The sequence below is a fragment of the Pygocentrus nattereri genome, chromosome 13 (genome assembly GCF_015220715.1).
Source record: "Pygocentrus nattereri isolate fPygNat1 chromosome 13, fPygNat1.pri, whole genome shotgun sequence".
Classification (NCBI taxonomy): Eukaryota; Metazoa; Chordata; class Actinopteri; order Characiformes; family Serrasalmidae; genus Pygocentrus; species Pygocentrus nattereri.
The window spans coordinates 24,307,404-24,327,572 of record NC_051223.1 but is presented as its reverse complement, the minus strand read 5'-3'; the positions used below and the strand labels follow the sequence as shown (position 1 = coordinate 24,327,572).

At 41.3% G+C, this 20,169-nt stretch overlaps 1 protein-coding gene across 4 annotated transcripts in view; it reads right to left on the bottom strand.

Moving 5' to 3' along the window:
* rbfox3a (RNA binding fox-1 homolog 3a) overlaps positions 1–20,169 on the bottom strand; it is a 511,986-nt gene that overhangs the window by 177,528 nt on the left and 314,289 nt on the right. For all 4 annotated transcript variants that reach the window (XM_037544449.1, XM_037544451.1, XM_037544452.1 and 1 more), the window contains one exon: positions 9,798–9,919. In XM_037544449.1, the coding sequence (XP_037400346.1) occupies positions 9,798–9,919 (122 nt within the window). The remainder of the gene's footprint in view (positions 1–9,797; positions 9,920–20,169) is intronic.

Sequence of the window (20,169 nt, the reverse complement as noted above, 5' to 3'; positions counted from 1 at the left end):
ATATACAGCATGGCACATTTTCTAAAAAATGAGGGTGACATACTATAAACAGAGGCTGGTCTGTCAGACTTGTATTCAAAGTCTGATTTCTGCTAGAAAATGAAAGCTTTACAAAATGGCACAGGTTTGTTTATAGCTACACCACTGTCTCGAACACCAACACAGCTGTGAACAAGCCAAGATATTAAGTTTTATAGCTATCAAGTCCGTTTGATTTTTTTTTTTTAATTTTAAATTGGAATAATGATCAAGACACATATCCTTAGACTCATTTTGCTGTATTTAATATCCACCCTTGTTTACAGTCCTGTTTGGAAGAACAGGACAGGATGCAGAAAACCTGAAAATGGAGTTTTCAAAAATATCTCCAGCTCCTCTTGAAGCTCCAAAAACACTGTTTTCATGTGACTGAAATGTTTTCAAAAATATCTGAACTCATGCGGACAGAGCCTAAGTTATCATTAATTAAGATAATGCACTTTATTTTCTCAGTGCAGGTACATACCCGACATAGTATGTTTTGACTGTTTTGTTCTGTGTCTCTTAAAATGATATCACAGCAATCTGTACATGCAGTATTGCATTTTAACGCAATATAAATCACGTAAACTTATTTATATTTTATGTATGTTGAAGTATCTTTTCAGAACAATCTGAAGCAGATAACATATACTGCAGTTAATTATGCTGTTGTTATGTATCAAGATCACTAAAACTAAAAATCAATAATGTTGTGTGGCACTAATACCTGTTCAGACGATATATCACCCAGCAAAATTAATTACAGTAGCACGTCTGGATCTGCACAGTTGAGCCATCTGTCCATACTGATCCCCATATCAAAACAAAGCATACATTGTGTCCTACACATACACACACATATATATATACACACACACGCTCTAAAACCCCATCACACTCATTGCTCTCCTCTTCAGGGAGAACAAGAGCTCTGCTTACATTAGCAAAGCAGTTACAGGATGTCTGACAGGGGTGAATTTTATCTCTTTTCTCGCACTTCCTGGCGGCCGGCTGAAAGCGATCCCAGATTAGATTAGGCGTGTGAGTGGGACAGCGGTGTGGCGCCCGTAGCTTCATCCCAGCCCAGCCCAGTGTGCACAGCAGCAGCGTGTACGGCCGCTCCGGGCTGCAACAGCAGACTGGAGCGATGAAGGAGAATGATTAATGGCTGGCCCTCGCTATCAAAGCGCTGCGCGTGAGCTCAAAGATGAGAGATTGCTTTCTGACGATCATTAAATCCTGGTTGCCACATCGGCGAGTGCGCACTTTTCATCTGGCCCCTGACGGGCAGGGCAGAGAAGCGGCCAGGGCCGAGGCAGGAGGAGGATGAGAGGGGGGTATCCTCCTATCCCCTGCACGGCCCCACACCGGCTAACAGCTAAAAGTTCACTTCCTGCACAGCTGGACATTACCTACTGTCACTCCTCTCCTGTACGTCTCCACTTTCATCTCTTCATTACTATGTGATGGTGAGGTTGGAGCAAGAACAGTGGGTGCAGGTGGGAAGTTCCAGCTGCTGTGGAGAACACTTTCTTCAAAGTAATGAAAGTAATAAAAATTCAAAATTATAATTCTGTTTTAATTTTACTTTTAATAAAAAAATAAACGAGAGAAATCAGAGAAATAACAGCTTGCAACGAGGGAGGACTGCCGAGAACACTTCCTTCAAATAATCATCAAAGAATGAAAATGCAGTATTATTCATTTAAAAATTTGTCAAACTAAGTAATGAAAGAAGTCACAGAATTAACAGCTTACTTATGTGTACAGTGACACAGTTTAAGCATTTCATCATGAAGACATTTTTCCTGATGATTAATAGCCGTTTAAAAAATCACAATTAACAATTTAATTGTTACCATTTTTTGTTCATTGTATGCAACTATTAAAGCTTAAAGTGGCCAAACTGGCTGATCAGCTGTCTTTCTTCCCATTTGTTGAGTACAGTACTAGATACTACAGTAGCTCTTAACTGATGACAACCCAAGCTCAAATAAACAAACTTTTTCAACTGCTGCCCTCTAAACACGGTGTAGCAAGTCAGACGTTAAAATGAATAAATACATAAATAAATAAACTTTGAAGAATAACTTCAGATCAGCTCAAATAATTGTGATCAGTCAACTACAGAATAATTGAGACAGGCCTAATGTAAACTACTGCAGGGAGAACACTTCCAACCAGTGATCATCAAATGAAACTGTGTTAATTTAAGCATACAATAAATGAGAGAAGTTGTGAAATTGCAAGACAAACAGCTTAATAGCAAAAGCAGTGGTGCATGACATTCATTCAGCTACTGAAGAATACTTCCTTCAACGCAGTGAGCATCAACTGAAAATTCAACAATAAAATTCTATTTAATTTGTATGAAATAAGCATCAGAAGTGGTAAACATCATAAGTTTCTAATAAGAAAAGTGGTGCAGGTAGGGTGCTCATTCAGCTACTGCTGGGAGCACTCCTCTCGAAGCACGGATCATCAAATAAAAATGCAATATTAAAATTCTATAGCTTAGCGCTTTACCTTCAGGAAATGCTGAAAAGTCAAACTTTTGCTGCAGGATACTAACAGCAATCAAGCAAACCAAAAGAACATAAAATCCCCTATCAGAGAGAACTAGGTGAAGGCAGATTCACTTTAAACAAATTTGCTCGACACTAGATCTACATCCACTTGGCTGTTTCATGTTTGAACACTCTCCTTCACTGAGCTGAGAAATTGCCAGGTCTCTGCAGAAATCAGGTCATATGATCCTCCTTTTCTTCATAGTGAACATCAATAAAACATTCTGCACTGATACAGCTGCCTTCAATGTCTCGTTTCAGACCAGCACTGCAGAACAGGGGCCTTTCAGTGTGGAGGTATATTAAACACAGCTCAGACTGGGAGTGAACAACACAAACTCAGGCTGAGAGAGAGAGACAGAGTGCATATGTAGTTGTGAAAAGTAAAGAAAAGCAGAGAAAGAGGAAAAAAAAAGGATGAATAGTGTGAGTGAAGCCCTGCTAGCGCTCCACTCCCACTGCGTGACCTCAGCATATCTAGCTATGCACTGAAAAGAGGAAGAGGAAGAAGTGACAGCTGGCAGGCCCCTGTGATGGGCAAAGGCGTGTTACTCACCCAAAAGTACATCATCATTTCGGCCAGCGGACAGGTGAGCGTAGACAGGAGGAAAGTAGTCTCAAGGGCAGCAGTGATGGTCACCACAGTGGGTACGGGCCCAGAGTCTGATTGGTAACCTATCAGCTGAACTTTTCTTCTTTCTTCTTAAACCAGCACGTTCTGAAAACACTCACCAGTCTGCAACTTCTCTTTAACTCTGTCCACTCTTCTTCCTTTCAGTTACCTTGGTGGAAAAATGAAGGTTTTTCGGCTGGGAGGGGGGGGGGGGGGGGTAAAAAAAGGAAGGGATGGGAAAGAAGGGTGGTGAAAAGGCACTGGCACCTCCTTCTGCCTCCTTTTACTTTCCTCTAGCTCCTTTCTTCTCCTCTTATCCACCACTACCTTTCTAAGCACGTGTTTTTCTGGCTCTCCAGCTGTCTTTTACCTGGTGGCTGAGAGAGCTACTGGTTTAGGGCAAAAACTCCAGGAGCTGTCCAGCTTCTGCCTCCAGCATAGCTCCAGTGACGTGGTGCTCCTGAGTGTGTGAGAAGGTCCAGCAGATGCTTTATTCACTGCTCCAGCCTGAGCCTCGCAGAAGCTCCTCATCCAGAGCAGGGGAGGGGAGGAGAAGAGGAAGAGAGGCGTGCTCTTGTCTACTGCGCTGAGGAGGAGAGTTGCTTGTTAGTGAAGAGCTACAGGACACTTCTCAGCTGCTGCACGGGGAAAAAGTCGCCAGGAATCAAACGGCCGACGGAAGCGAGACCAGGAGTGAAACTGTAAGTGCACATCAAAAAAGGAGCGGCTCCGTCTCTTTCGTCTTTTCCCCTCGCTTGTTTTTCCTGCTTTCATTCGTTCTTTCGGTTGTTTCTTTTCTGTCTTTCTTTCTTTTTTAGTGCTCCTTTCCCCCCCCGGTGCAGTGCTAGTGAAGGAGAGGTGGCTGGGCTTTCGGTGGATTCCGGCGCTTTCTGTGCCTTGGCCAATCAGCAGTCAGCGTGTGCAGCTGGAGAGCAGAGGGAATTGCCTGACAGGTTCCATGCAGTGAGTAGAGCTGCTCTTTTGGGCTGGCGGAGAGCGGCAGGCAGGGTAGAGGGAAAGACCTGAATGTGTATACGTCTGTGAGTGACTGTGTTTGCATGCCTCTTGGTGAGTGGGTGCATTGGTGGACTGTTTGGAGGGGGTTTGGAAGGGTGGGGGTGGGCAAAGTGGACAGGCTTGTAAGCCTGTCTCAGCAAATTTAAACCCATACAGTCAATACAAGGCTGGAGTCTTCTTAAACGTTAACCTTTTGAATGCCATGCAGTCGCTTGTGGGTTTGAAAGCACACTTGTTTTTACTGGTGGTTTCTCAGGATCCCTAGAGAATACAAACTCCAACCTATGACACTCATTCCTTACGTCTCTGATCACTTGCTTTAATATTTTATTTGGGCCTTTAATCAATACAAATATTAAATCTGATTCAGTCCACAATGATCATGGTATTACAGTCTTACATTATGAATATATTATATGGCAATTTAAGCAATACTGTTATCCATACATTTTTTATGGATTCCAATCAATGGTTTTCCTTGGTTTTAACACAGTGCCTGATAGAATCTTCTCTTCATCAGTCCCCGCAGGGAGATAAAAACGAAATGCTCCTTCAGCAAGTTGGATTAAAGAAACCATCTTTATCAAATGCTCTAGTCTATTTCAAGTCAGGGTCATAAATAAGTGAAGAGAGGGATGCACTTGCCATGGCTAAAGCATGCTGTTCACTGGTTTTCAAGAATTGCAGGGGGAAAAAATTTCTGAAGAAAGAAAATAAGTGTGAAGAATATGAAGCAGAGATACTGGTCAAGATAACATTAACTAGTCTGATCACGCATGGAACAGATAATCAAAAGGTGAATAAAAGGCTGTTCAGCATCTCAAGCACACACTAATTTCATATGGACTAACTGCATTTATTTTTTCTTCTGTCTTTCCATTTTCTCCCTCAACCATCTTTCTTTTTCAATTCCTCTCTCATTATTTTCCTTACTTAAGTAACACTTCTCATTCTTTGTCTGTTCCTCTCTCTCCCTTTCTTTCTTTCTCTCTCTCTCTCTCTCTTTTTGGCTCAATCTGAAATATTACCCAGCATGCTCAGGGTGCTGCTTGTTCAGGTTAAGTACTAAGTGGACGAATGGCCCTGGGGACGTCATTTTCCATTACAGAGACAAGAAACCTTTTCTTTGAGAGGAAGGAGGGGAAAATAGTCAGAGACCTGAATTGGTTATGCTCCTTGTCGTGTTCTCTTTCTCTCCTGACTTGCAATCCGTTTATTCAATATTTAATGCCAACGTCGCTCAGTCCATGGGCTTGATCTCTGTGTCTTGCCTGATCTTTTCCATCCACTCCCAAGCTGCACACAGCTTTGCCACTAAGTTCATATGAGCCATCATGCAGCGCTGGGTAATGGGCTTCAGTCTTGCACACGTTGAACTTCATTCTTCTTCAACGCAAGAAGAAAAACAGGTTTGCTATGTCTGATTCTAATATGATCACTGAAAAGTCTATCAATGAGCACATCTTCCAGTTCTCCACAACTCCATACTGATGCCCATCATTACGCTCATACCATATCATGGACAACTGAACCTCATTTTTATTTAAATAAATAAATAAATAAGTTTTATTATGTAAACACTGTTACAGGTTCACTTACCATTCACCTGTTCATACAGTATATATATGAAAATGAAACATATATGCATCTATTCAGCCCCCAGCACTTTAACTACATTCACATTGTGATTTTTTTGCTCAGAGACTATGGGCCTCATTCACTAACTGTCTTTAAGAAGAAATTTCTTCTTAAACCCACTTACACAGTTTTCTGACATTCACCAATGTTTCCTTATTTGGGATTTGTTCACTCAGTCAAGAATACAAAGGTGTGAACAATTCTGTGGCTTAAGAACACGTCATGAATCTGACAGACTATTTCTACTTCCTCAAGAACGCATTTAAGAAAAAAAAATACAAAGGTATTGGTGAATGAAGCCCAATCTTTCTAACTTGATGGCTCATAATTGTGTAGGTAAGTGACTCAAATTTGTGTCCTAAAACAACCCATATGCACACATCCTAATCAATAACATCATGTGAATGAAACACGTGCATCATGAACAACAAACTAATCAACAGAACAAGCCTTCACTGTGAAGATAATTTGCTATGAGCAGATCCTAGCTTTTCATTATTACATCAGGACAAGGCAAAAGTTCAGATTCTTGCTTTTGCTATGCTGACTGGCTCTAACTACAGGTTTGGCGTTGTCATATGACTGTGAATAAATAGTGGGGAAAAAAAACGAAAAATCTCCACGAGTACTGGTCTGAGTGTTCTCATTAAGGTTGCATGGCCACAAATCAGACTTGTATCCGATCCAAGTCCAAACAAGTTCTAAAACATTAGGTCTGTGTCACATGAAGGCAAAATCTGGATTTGTGCCACATCAGCCTAGTAATGTGAACTAAGCCATAAGGAGCATTGTAGTCCAGACCGCTATTAAATGCAACACAGGGAAGAATAGAGGCCACTTACATGCATCAGTGTTCAAGACACACTAACAAAACAAATTCAAAGGGATAAAAAAGGTTGGGAAATGTCTAAGGAAAAAATGGTCATGTAAAAATGAATTACTATTGTTTTTGGTACATGAACCCACACAAATGTCATAAGTGGGCCACAGGGGAAAAATACAATAAAATGTATGATATGGGCACTGTGTGGTAGCATAAACAGCCATAAAGTAGGGGTAAGAATCAGTGGTAAAGACTGAGACAGAACCTAAAACTCACGCTCGCCCTGAATGCAGGAGCAACACGCTCTCCCCCCCCTCACCTGGGCCTATGTGTCAAGGAGAGCGGAGCTGGGCCAGTAGTATTTTTCTTCTTTAAGCATGGCAGATGGGCCAGGCTTTGGCCAGGCAGGTCCAGGCTGAGCCACTGTCCAGGCCAGGCTGTCTTAATTAGGAGCTGGCGGCCGGCAACGGCAGGTGAACACATCTGGGAGGCCATATTGGCCGCAAGCGCAGCAGGTCTTGGAAATAGTGCAAGCCCAGGAATATCTTGAAGGAGCAAAAACAAGTGAGCAGGTTTTTGCCCCCTGCTGTTTTTTCTTTTTCTTCTTCTTTCTCACCTCAGTAAAAACCCAGAAGTTAGCTGTAATATATCCACACAAACAACGCTGTGTAAAGGTTCATCACCATAGCAGCATGCCAGATATTAAAAGCCTCTGTCATGGGAGGCTTGCGCTCGTCTTGTGTGGTGCCAAGACCTAAGCAGCCCCAGAGTGCTATCAATTACATATATTCTGCTGAAAAGCTGAAATTGGGCTGTGACAGCCAGCTGACAGCATTCAGCATTATGCAGCTATCCATGTGAGGCCAGCGACAGTGATTGGACAATACCTCCTCACCTGCCCTCCTCGTTTTCACCAGCAATGTAGTGGGGACCCGTCACACCATTCAACATGCAAGCCAAGTATCTAAAACACCTCGTAATGAGGACTCATCCCAGTCTCTCTTTCTCTCTCACACACACACACAAGTGCAGATCGCTGCGCACTGTAACTCTTAGTCCTGTCAGCCAGTCCGCTTCAGTCCGCCCTGCCTTCTTCATTAGCGCTTTAGCCAGCGTCATCATTTCTGCCTCCATAAACTCAATGGAGCCGCATGCCTCTCTCCTCCACTCACAGGGCACTCCTTTCCTTTCCAATTACCGCACCAATTCATTTATTCATTAAAGCACCATGGAAAATCGAGGGAGACCAAGTTCGAAAAACAAGCGCCCTCCATTTTTCTCCATTTGCTGGTGGTGCTCGATGTTTTGAACACATTAGAGGGACTTAATATGGTTAAGATGCAGTTTAGTGGATGTAGTGTGGTCTTGGGATGGGGATTGGATTACTGGGCCACAAGTCAGGATTAGTTAAAGCACTTTCCAACAACCTGCTTGAGTCCAAATGAAGGCAGCAGCAGCTGCCATGCATGGAACTGTTTGATTTCCAAAAAAAAAAAAATAATTACCCTTTTTCCTCTCACAGCATATTGCAGAGGCAATAACTAATTTGCTTCATTTGTTGGAGAAAGCACATGGTCAGAGCTCCCTGAATTAAAAGACAGCCTTTATAATTTTAAGTCAGCTCACAGCAACTCACAGCACTCACCACAATGCACTGTAATTACCATCACTTAGACTGTAGACAGCACCTTGACTTAAATAAACTGAAAAATAAACACTTTGGCAAACTATACAGCTAAAATGTTTTTTTTTGTTTGTTTGGCAGACAATAAGCAGATGTAAGTCACTTCCACACATGTATATGTATCAGATCACTGTGAAAATCATCCAGTTTAAATACGTATTGATAAATAAGTGTCCTGTCATTGCTGCCTCTTTAAAAGTGTCACTGGAACGTTCCCTTCTGGTCAACAGCTCAGGTATGATATTCATGTTGCTGTACTGCTGTCATATTGAAAAGCCGTGTAGACAGGCTGACATATTTTCACTGCGTGAGACACCTTTGAAAATAACAGAATGAAGACAGCGCACTGACAGAATTCTAAGTTGACATCTCAATACACTGCCAAGCAAGTCTTAATCAGAGCTCATGGGGAACGCTGAATCATACATGTGTTTTGTTAATGAGGCATTTCAAAAGATTTCACACAACCTTTATTCAACTTTAGAGCTACTGTATTAATGCCATTTTCAGCTCCTCTTATCTTCACTACTTTACGATATATTACATGCCACCCACTGCAGAAGACAATGGCACGCACTATAATGAAAAAGCTTAAACAAGTGTTCTTGTTAATTTCTTAAATCTTCAGAAAATTAGCTGCTCTGAAAGAGGAGTCGCTGCAAACAATCATTTCATTTTCACTCCACAGAGTAAGAGTCAGTCACAGCTCGTCTCTTCTCCCTCCTGCATACTAATCCCGTCTGACATATTTTCTGGAGGAAGACACAGCATCAATATTTATCAATTCATAATAAAACAGAAACTTATTAGGAGCCACTGACATGTGCTAAGATTACAGTCCAATTAAAACTTCATTACCCAACTCTTAATATTCAGTTAGCCTGGGCAGGGGCCTCACATGCCAGTGCATGATTAAATCATTGTAAATTACAACACATTTTAAGTCATTGGACCTTTGGAGGGTGAGAGAGAAAATAGGGACGTGAGTTGAGGAGTGGAAGAAGAACATGACCTTGGCCTTCAACATTACTCTCAAATCCACTTCGACATATATTTCTACTAAACCAGGGACACCTTAAAGAGCAAACAAACCACAACAAACAGAGCCTGCAATACCCACAACTTAAACTCATAATGACAGAACATCTACCCCTAAACCACTCTTCAGTTCACTTAAGACATGCAGCAGTCCATGCTTGTCATATACACTGGACATACAATCCTGCAGATAAATAAGTTAGCTGCTATTTCTTGAGGTTATCACTGAGAATTCTCCTTCTAGGTCTGATCTTTTTAAAGAGCACTAGTAGTGGGATATGAGTCACTCAATCTGAACTACACTCCAACATCAAAAGCAAAATGACAAGCAGTGAGAGCCACGCCAAAGTTCCTTATTGAAATCTCACCCTGGATAAAAACATAGAGCGCACATACCAGTCTTGTGACGAGGGGAACCCCAAAATGCCAGAAGTGATCGTTCAGCAGCCCACTGTAAACTACGTTTCCAAAGAGAGCAATGCTTCCGGATTTGCACAGCCCGTTTCCTGGTTTGGTTTCTGAAAGAGAAGAAAGACAAACAGTCAGACAACAATATTTTATCATAATTTTTTTTATTAACATTTTTTAAACAATACTTATCTAAACCACTTCTGGAGTGAGGACTGATATAACCAGTTTAAAAAAAGAAACACACATACACACACACACACACACACACACACACACACACACACACACACACACACACAGAGGGCAACCTAATTTAACTAGTTCAAATAGGTCATTGTGTGGAATTTTCACAGCTAACTTTTAAAAACTTTCTCTAGGTAAGCTGTCATTTTCATTATATATATATATATATATATATATATATATATACACACACACACACACAAACACACACACACACACACACATATGTATGTATTGCTACTGTCAGAACAAAACCTCATATCTCTTTCTTTTTTTTTTCATTAAAAGTAAAGTATGTTTTTTCCTTCTCCTGTGAAGTTGTCATTGTGGACATACAAAGTGTTTAATAATTTACACTAATATTATTTTAGTCACCCTCTTGGTGGGTGTATCAAAGCACTATTTAGAAGTGCATAGGCATCAGTGACAGCTCTTCATGCAGAAGTACAGTATCCCTTAACATTGGGTTAATATTATTACATGGTGCAATTAAGATGGCCAAATTAAACAATAACAGAAGATGCTGTTCCCCCCTTATAAATTCAAATAACACATTTTTGAAACATTTTATTGACCTAATCAGAAACTGCAAGTGCTGTATTGATGTTGTGTTAATACAAATTCAGCTTCATCATGCTAATATTTATCGTTCTACTTACTGTCTGATTCTGACATGTAGACTCTTGTCAGTAATTTATTTTGTTACATATATTTCCATGCATGTCTTGGAGAGCACAACATTGCAGTGAATTGCTAATTACTTCAAATTATTAGATTTTTCCAGAGAGTGTTCTAGCCCCTTAGTTTACAACTCACTCTACATATAGAGTACATTCAGCTAAATTGCACACAAATGGCAGGAACTCAAAAGAAAGTATAATTAAATGAACAATTAAAGTATAAAAAACTAAAAAATGCATGTTTTACATACATATTGTAAGCATAAAGTGTAGTATATTTTACAACTCTAGTGTCAAGTATATAAGAACATGTTTTATATACACAGGTATTCTTATAAATTCCCGCATATTTCATCGTTTTAGTCTGCCTTACAGAAGTTTCTTCATACACTCCCATGTGGAGCTAACTATTACACATATGAGCATATAGAGCATTCTCTTTCTCATATTCTTTCTCTCCCTCAGTCTCTTTTCTTCTCCATCTCTCACATGTATCTGCCCTGTCTGAAACAGGACCTGAAGAGAACACATAAAGGAAGCCATGTATATTAAATTATTCTCCATAAATGCCAAGTACAGCAAAAATCTGCATTGTGCCTCAAAACAACGGCGAGGCACATATTGTGTGGTGCGCCACAGCAAGCCATGCATTCATTATTGAAAAACAAAAAGTAAAAAGGCCCATTAAAATGTCACTTGTGCTCTTTGTGGCTGGGGCGGCGCATGCGTTTTAGAGTTATTAATGGGCCTGGTGTGATTGTTTATGGTGGCTGCCTGCTGCAGGCTCGCTGGGCATGACTGTAAAGTCCGTGTGGATCATTCAGCAGTGGGCTCCTGCACTGCTCTCTGCTATGCTTACATCACCCCATGAATATGCATGCCTATAGGCCATGCTCCAGCGAATCGATCACAGCTATAATGCAGTTATATCTGTGCCACGTGGCTGATTTTTATAAAATGATATAGCCTAATTAGCAATAAAATCACTCGCTGTGCGGTTCTTTTTCTTTTTTTCTTTCTTTAGGGGGCGATGCATGCACGAGAGACTTTGGGCTGAGACAAAAGCGGTGCAGTACAATTCAGGCAATGTTCCTTTTTGTGCAGGTGATGTAATGTGATCAGAACATGCTGGGTTGCATCAGTGCCTGCAAGCAGAGTCAGGTGGCATGGCTGGCAGGCATGGCTTTGGAAGATGCCTCTAGTCTGAGGGCATTCTGTTCAGAACGCCTTACTGTGATGAGTTATTGACAGTGAGATGAGACCGCCGAGAGCAGAGCAGTACACATAGCGCAGCCCTGCTCCACACACACACACCAACTCCCAGACTTCTCCAGCAGCTTCACTTTATTTTGCTTCACTCTCTCTCTCCCCCTCTCCTCTTTACTCACTCTCCCTTTCTATCTCGTCACATTCCTTCTGTTTCCTTCTCGACAAGTGATTTTAAAAATGGAGCAAAATGTCAAAGTTGTTGTACACAGTGTGTGAAAGAGAGTATTTTGGGTTTGATAAGCAGGCAATAACATTGTGATTTAAGACACAACAGTAACAGTATAAAACAGTATAAAAACAATAAGCAGACTAAGCAGTATGTCGCTCTCTCTCACACACATAAAGGTTAGGATGACAGAAGCTAAAATTCTGAATGTGCAACTTGGGCTTCAGCTCTATGATGACACTTAAGACCACATACAGAACTGGGTTCCAGACTTGGTCTTTAACACAGTAGAAAAATAAGGTAAAACTACACTAAAATGATTATGAGATGAGAGTTCAAATCTCAGGCCTACACTGTTAGAAATAAAAGTTCTGTGCAGGTATTTTTCTGTGCAGAAAATTGTATTCTGTGCAGGCAATTGTGCAAATTAAATATGTTTTTTCCAAGTGAAAAGTATGTATTTGTACCTTTCCATAACCTAATGTTTTAAAACAGAACAATAAAATAACAAGCCTGGAGTTGATACATGGTGTGTGGAGTCAATACAACTTACAAAATAGAATTTCAATGGATTATGGTGCAATTATGTTCCCTGACTACAGTACTGAGACGTCCCTGTGAGGGTACCACCCCAATGACAAGAGGGGTACTGCACCAATGACAGTTTTATACCTTTTATCTGAATGTATGGTGAGCTGATGTGAGTCTGCAGCTGGAGAGGTACCTGTAAAGCTGATAGATATATTGTTTGGTGGCTGTCACAATATTGGCTTTTGTAATACTGTAATACTGGTATTGCAAAAGTCTACAATATGATTCCTTTAAAGGGCCCATATGCAATTTTTTTGCTTATGTTTTTTATTTGTGTTACTAAATATGCAACAATGTGTAAACACTAACATTTTTTTTCTCAAAAAATGAATATATTATAATTTCAATATGGTATTTCACCATCTCATGCAGGACTTTGTGTGAGGGTCTTAACTCTTAACTGAACCTGTGCTCTGACCTTAACAACCATATAAGCCATATATTTGAGAAACGGAGTTAGGATATGCAGAAAGATACTTTGTAATGAAGCAATTTAATTTGTCCAATAAATGGGTAAAAATCAGAAAATACACTGCTCAAAATAATAAAGGGAACACTTAAACAACACAATATAACTCCAAGTAAATCAAACTTCTGTGAAATCAAACTGCTTAGGAAGCAACACTGATTAACAATCAATTTCACAGCTGTTGTGTAAATGGAATAGACAACAGGTGGAAATTATTGGCAATCAGCAAGAGACACTCAATAAAGGAGTGGTTCTGCAGGTGGGGACCACAGACCACTTCTCAGTACCTTTCTGCTTTCTGGCTGATGTTTTGGTCACTTTTGAATGTTCGTGGTGCTTTCACACTCATGGTAGCATGAGACAGACTGTACAACCCACACAAGTGGCTCAGGTAGTGCAGCTCATCCAGGATGGCACATCAATGCGAGCTGTGGCAAGAAGGTTTGCTGTGTCTGTCAGCGTAGTGTCCAGAGGCTGGAGGCGCTACCAGGAGACAGGCCAGTACACCAGGAGACGTGGAGGAGGCTGTAGGAGGGCAACAACCCAGCACCAGGAACGTTTGTGCAAGGAGGAACAGGAGGAGCACTGCCAGAGCCCTGCAAAATGACCTCCAGCAGGCCACAAATGTGCATGTGTCTGCACAAACGGTTAGAAACCGACTCCATGAGGATGGTATGAGGGCCCGACGTCCACAGATGGGGGTTGTGCTCACAGCCCAACACCGTGCAGGACGCTTGGCATTTGCCAGAAAACACCAGGATTGGCAAATTCGCCACTGGCACCCTGTGCTCTTGACAGATGAAAGCAGGTTCACATTGAGCACATGTGACAGACGCCGTGGAGAGTGATCTGCTGCCTGCAACATCCTTCAGCATGACCGGTTTGGCAGTGGGTCAGTAATGGTGTGGGGTGGCATTTCTTTGGAGGGCCGCACAGCCCTCCATGTGCCTGCCAGAGGTAGCCTGACTGCCATTAGGTACCGAGATGAGATCCTCAGACCGCTTGTGAGACCATATGCTGGTGCGGTTGGCCCTGGGTTCCTCCTAATGCAGGACAATGCTAGACCTCATGTGGCTGGAGTGTGTCAGCAGTTCCTGCAAGATGAAGGTATTGAAGCTATGGACTGGCCCGCCCGTTCCCCAGACCTGAATCCGATTGAGCACATCTGGGACATCATGTCTCGCACCATCCACCAGCGCCACATTGCACCACAGACTGTCAAGGAGTTGGCGGATGCTTTAGTCCAAGTCTGGGAGGAGATCCCTCAGGAGACCATCCGCCACCTCATCAGGAGCATGCCCAGGCGTTGTAGGGAGGTCATGCAGGCACATGGAGGCCACACACAATACTGAGCCTCATTTTGACTTGTTTTAAGGACATTCCATCAAAGTTGGATCAGCCTGTAGTGTGTTTTTCCACTTTAATTTTGTGTGTGACTCCAAATCCAGGCCTCCATTGGTTAATAAATTTGATTTCCAGTGATGATTTTTGTGTGATTTTGTTGTCAGCACATTCAACTTTGTACAGAACAAAGTATTTAATGAGAATATTTCATTCAGATCTAGGATGTGCTATTTGAGTGTTCCCTTTATTTTTTTGAGCAGTGTATTTTAATTTGCAAAAAGAAGGAGCAGCGCTATGTATATTGTACCTCACACCATGGGGTCCATTATAAGTATATAATGGTACAATTTTGCCCACCTGGTTGCAAACTGTGTAAATGTATCGTTGAACATATATACTTCTGTAACATTATGTATATGTAACATTTCCACTGTTTACATTTATATTTACAGCATTTAGCAGACACTCCAGAGCAACTTACAAGAAGTGCTTTGTCTATCTAGAGAAAGTATCTTTGCTAGTTACCAATAGCTTAGAGAGAAAGACAGTCCTGAGATCAGATACTGCGAAGAAACAAAAAGTCACTGCTGATACAGAGAGAAAAGGGAACAGAATTGAACACAGAACAGTGCAATACAATACATAAGCACAGTAAAATACATTACAATCAATACATTAATATCATGGTCCAATTGTGCATATTGAGTTTTAATGGTACACTGCATTCACAAGTTGAGGTGTTTGCAGTCAACACAACTTTAACAAGTAATTAAAAAGTAATATGGTGCAATTATGTATCACAATATACTTTGGAGGTAACCAAAAGGGTACCACCCCAGTGACGGTTTAGCATCTAGAACTAGGTAAAATCCTCACTCGTATCTTTAAAGTCATGCTGATAGGGAAAATAACATACCCCAGTTCAGCTTTTCCTTGCTTTATTCTAGACCTAACATGATTGGTTTGTTTATTTGTGTATTAGTGCACAAGTGCACAATGGTTCAGTTTCTCCTGAGCACAACCGTTACATTACAAACAGCCTTGACAAATAATGGTAGGCCTGCTGCTTCACCGCTCAGGAACTACTGTGAGCATGTGAACAGAATCATTACATACACAGTTGTTTAAAAAGCCTCTAGTAAACAGACAACGAGGGGGCCAAGACGCTCATTAAAAAAAAGAAGAACATACCTGTCAGATGTGACCCTTCAGTGTATTGATCAAGATAGCAAACACATTGTAAATTAATTTAAAAAAAATGTACAAAGTATTTACTCACTTAATGACTGATGGCACACATGGTTGTTTGCTGTAGGAATTCCCCTTAAGGCCAGTCCAGGCCAATTTCTTTCCATATATTGACAGAAGCAGTAGAAATATAAAATGTTCTGAAAAGTGTTTTTTAATAAGTCTCTGCTGTTGGAGTCAAACTCATGATTTGAATGAGCTGGTGGAAGAAACTCAAGATCTCTAATAATGAAATGTCTAAGATTAGTAACTAATTGTCTGAGAAAGACATCATTAGGAAGAAATATTTTACAGGGTCATGATTGTTAAATACAGGTAATTTGATGCAACAAAATGATATGCTTTTATAGCTGAAAACATAAGTAGCGTCCCTCATCACTTCCAAATGATGAGAAATCATACCATAAGAGAATGCTTTTTTTCATATCTAATCACTGTCGGGCTGGTTAGGCCTGCCGAAGTATCTATGGCTGTGTTTTTCAAGATACTGATGCCACAGCTATCCATGCATCTGGATCCAGAGGTCCTAAAGAGCACAAGTGGCCTCCCTCTCTCTCCCACTCTCTCTCTCTCTCTGTGGGTAGGATGGCCTACCCTCACCCCAATCACTCAGGGTGACCAGCATGAGCATCTTTTAGCTAATGTAACAGTGGCACTTAGCATTCTTTTCTAAGTGTGTTGGGCTGTCCAGTGATGTTGTATTAGCAGTTTGAAAAGATGTGGTGCCTGGCCTCATGTAACATGTGCTATCCTTTACTTTCATTGCTAGATGGTATTGTAAGGCTGGAGAATTGGCCACCATGATCAAAATATGGGAAAATTTAATTAATATGGGGAGGGGGCACACAAGAAGCAATATGCAAATTGAACTGGATTCAAATGGCTGCTGAGATAATTATTGATGAAACTGCACCAACACTGGAAGGCTTATCAACGAGGTACAGCTGATATTGTCTGCCTCTGAATAACAGATTGGCATGTGGCAGTCATGTTGATTAACTACTAATATTTAGGAATATTTCATAGGGATTAGGCAAAAAACCCAAAAACCTAGGACTCATTCCAAACATTTTCCAAAGGATTTTGATTGTGCTACACTGCCATCATTAGACTGATGAAATCAAATTTTATTTGCCTGAGGAGTATTAAAGTCTCAATGCTCATTGAGGAGAAAGTATATTTGTGGATGGATGTATAGACAGACACATAGTCAGACATATGGACAGATTTTATGAGAGGCCCTAATAAGCAACATTACCATGTATGCAGTAGCCATCACCATTGCTGATGCTGGTACTGATCTGAATATTGTACGTTTTTTGCACTTAAGCATGACAACGGATGATAGAAAATAAAACAGACAGAAAACAAACAAGTCTGCTACAGGACATCTCATTACACTAATGGTTAAAGAATTGGACAAGATGACAGTGCTGAATCCTGACAGCCACACTGACAGCAAGGCGACGTGCTGGGTGTCTACCATTACTCTGCAACTGTGCTGTGTTGTTTTTAACTGCTAACTGGGACTCTAGCGTTATGAAAGTTGTGAATACAGCTTTAGTCATCATTTTCTGGGCCTGCACCCCCACCACCAGCACCATCCTGGCACAGCGCTGGCTGCACACAGGCAGAGCTGGAACTTCCTCTCCACAGGGCAGTCCTGTCAGGACCTCCTTCCAACCCAAACACACCGGCCACACAAGCCTCTCCATATGGCTGTCCCTACCTTGCCCGGTGCTGGACCACAGCCGAAGTCAGCAAGGCCAGAGACAGAGACGGAGAGAGAGGGAGACACTGAGACAGAGGGAGAGAGACGGAGAGAGAGAAAGAAGACGTCTTTTTCCAGAAGTCTCTTCAGCACTTCACACCACATCTCCAAACGATGTATTCATTACCCCTCCTATACCCTGGGGATGGTCCACGGCCTCTTTACAAAGTGCGGAGTGTGGCACAGCCTGTTTAAACACTGCTCCTAGACCAGTTAATCATGTGCAGTGTGTGCAGCCGCTCTGATTAATACAGCGAGGGGCCGTGGCAGCAGACATAGCTGCGAGGGATTCAGGGCATTAATAATACCGTGCTGCCACTGCCACTGCCGTCACCTCTGCCCTTACATACAAGTGCAACCTCTCCCTCTCTCGCACATTATCATTATATCTCTCTCCTGTGCACACACTTGAGAAATGAGAAGGACATCATAAACTTATTAGAAGGTGAGAAGCCTTTCACTAATGAGAATACAAAGTAAAAATTAGTTGCTTTTTGTGTATGTAATACATTTGCTTTTCACGTAGGCTCATAAACCATGGCCTCCTAAAATAAACAGAATCCGTGTAAACTTTTGATTCAGTTTGTACTTCACACCACGACAATGTGGCCAAATGCCGCCTTCTTCAGGAAGTCATGGAAAAGAAGAAGTATTTATCAGATCTCATGGCCTTTTTAAAAATAAAGGTGCCAAAAAGGCCTTCTCTGCATGATGCCAAAGAAGAACCACTTATGGTTCCCTAGGGTCTTCTTTTCTGTAAAAGAAAGTGTGAGTGTGAAGAATATTTTTAAAGTTTGAAGAATGTATAGGTTCTAGGAAGAACCCTAAAATTGATAGAGGACATTTCTATTATGTTAAAGTTTTTCACACACACAATTTCAAACAGTGCTTCAGAAAAGCAGAGTGGTTCTTTTACAGCATCGCCCAAAGAGGTATTGATTTTTAATGCAAAAATGTTTTGCTACATAATTGTTGATATTTTACATCAAGGTGACTCCTTTCTTTACAGTGTTATGGGAAAAAGTTTTCACTTCAAGCAAAGGGGTGTATTAGACAGTATTTTTTGATAGTTAATTTGAATACACTTGCTCTTTGCTCTCTGCACGTTTATTGAAATTTTCTGCAATTTTCTTATTTTTAATTTAAACTTTAAAAAATCAACCTACAAATTAAAAGAATTATTGTGCAGAATTTTCACCAGATGTGTATAATTCAGTCACTGAGATGTAAACAAGTTATTCAGAGTGGTTTGATCTGCAATGGTGCAGTGTAGAGAAACTGAACTCTGCAAATTAATAACTTTGAAAGGCAAAACAATTAGTGCACTTCAATACAAAACAAGTGCCTTCAGGTATTTTATGCAATGCTGATCACGGTAAAAAAACTATTTTGCCTTTATAAATTGGCCTGTACCCCAAGTCTTATATGTTCACATACACTATATTTCCAAAAGTATTCAGTCATCTGCCTTCACATGCATATACATACTTGAATGACATCCCATTCTTAATCCATAGGGTTTAATATAATGTCAGCCCACCCTTTGCAGCTATAACAGCCTCAACTCCTCTGAGAATGTTTTCCACAAGGCTTAATAGTACTTTTACGGGAATTTTTGACCGTTCTTCCAGAAGCGCATTTGTGAGTTCAGACACTGTTGTTGGATGAGAAGGCCTGGCTCGCAGTCTCCACTTTAATTAATCCCAAAGGTGTTCTGTTGGGTTGAGGTCAGGATTCTGTGCAGGCCAGTCAAGTTCTTCCACACCAAACTCGCTCATCCACGTCTTTATGGACCTTGCTTTGTGCACTGGTGCACAGTCATGTTGGAACAGGAAAAATTTCTGGAACAGGAAAATCTCTTGGTCTGCTGAAGCATTAAGAGTTCCGTTCACTGGAACTAAGGGGCTGAGCCCAACTTCTGAAAAACAACCCCACGCACTTTGCACTTGGCACAATGCAGTCAGACAAGTTCCGTCTTCATGGCAACTTCCAAACCCAGACTCGTCCATTGCATTGCCAGATGGAAAACTGTGATTTCTCACTCCAGAGAACACGTCTCCACTGCTCTAGAGTCCAGTGGCGGCACTTTACACCACTGCATTCAACACTTTGCATTGCGCTCGGTGATGTAAGGCTAGAATGCAGCTCCTTGGCCTTGGAAACTCATTCCATGGAGCTCTCTATGCACTGATCTTGAGTTAATCTGAAGGCCACATGTTTTGAGTTTGGAGGTCTGCAGCAGTTGACTACAGAAAGTTGGCGACTTCTGCGCACTATGCGCCTCAGCATCTGCTGATCCCGCTCTGTCATTTTACGTGGACTAACACTTTGTGGCTGAGTTGCTGTCATTCCCAATCGCTTGCACTTTGTTATAATACCACTGAAAGTTGACTGTGGAATATTTAGTATCCAGGAAATTTCACAACTGTACTTGTTGCACAGGTGGCATCCTATCACAGTACCACGCTGGAATTCACTGAGCTCCTGAGAGCGACCCATTCTTTCACAAATGTTTGTAGAAGCAGTCTGCATGCCAAGGTGTTTTGTTTTATACACCTGTGGCCATGGAAGTGATT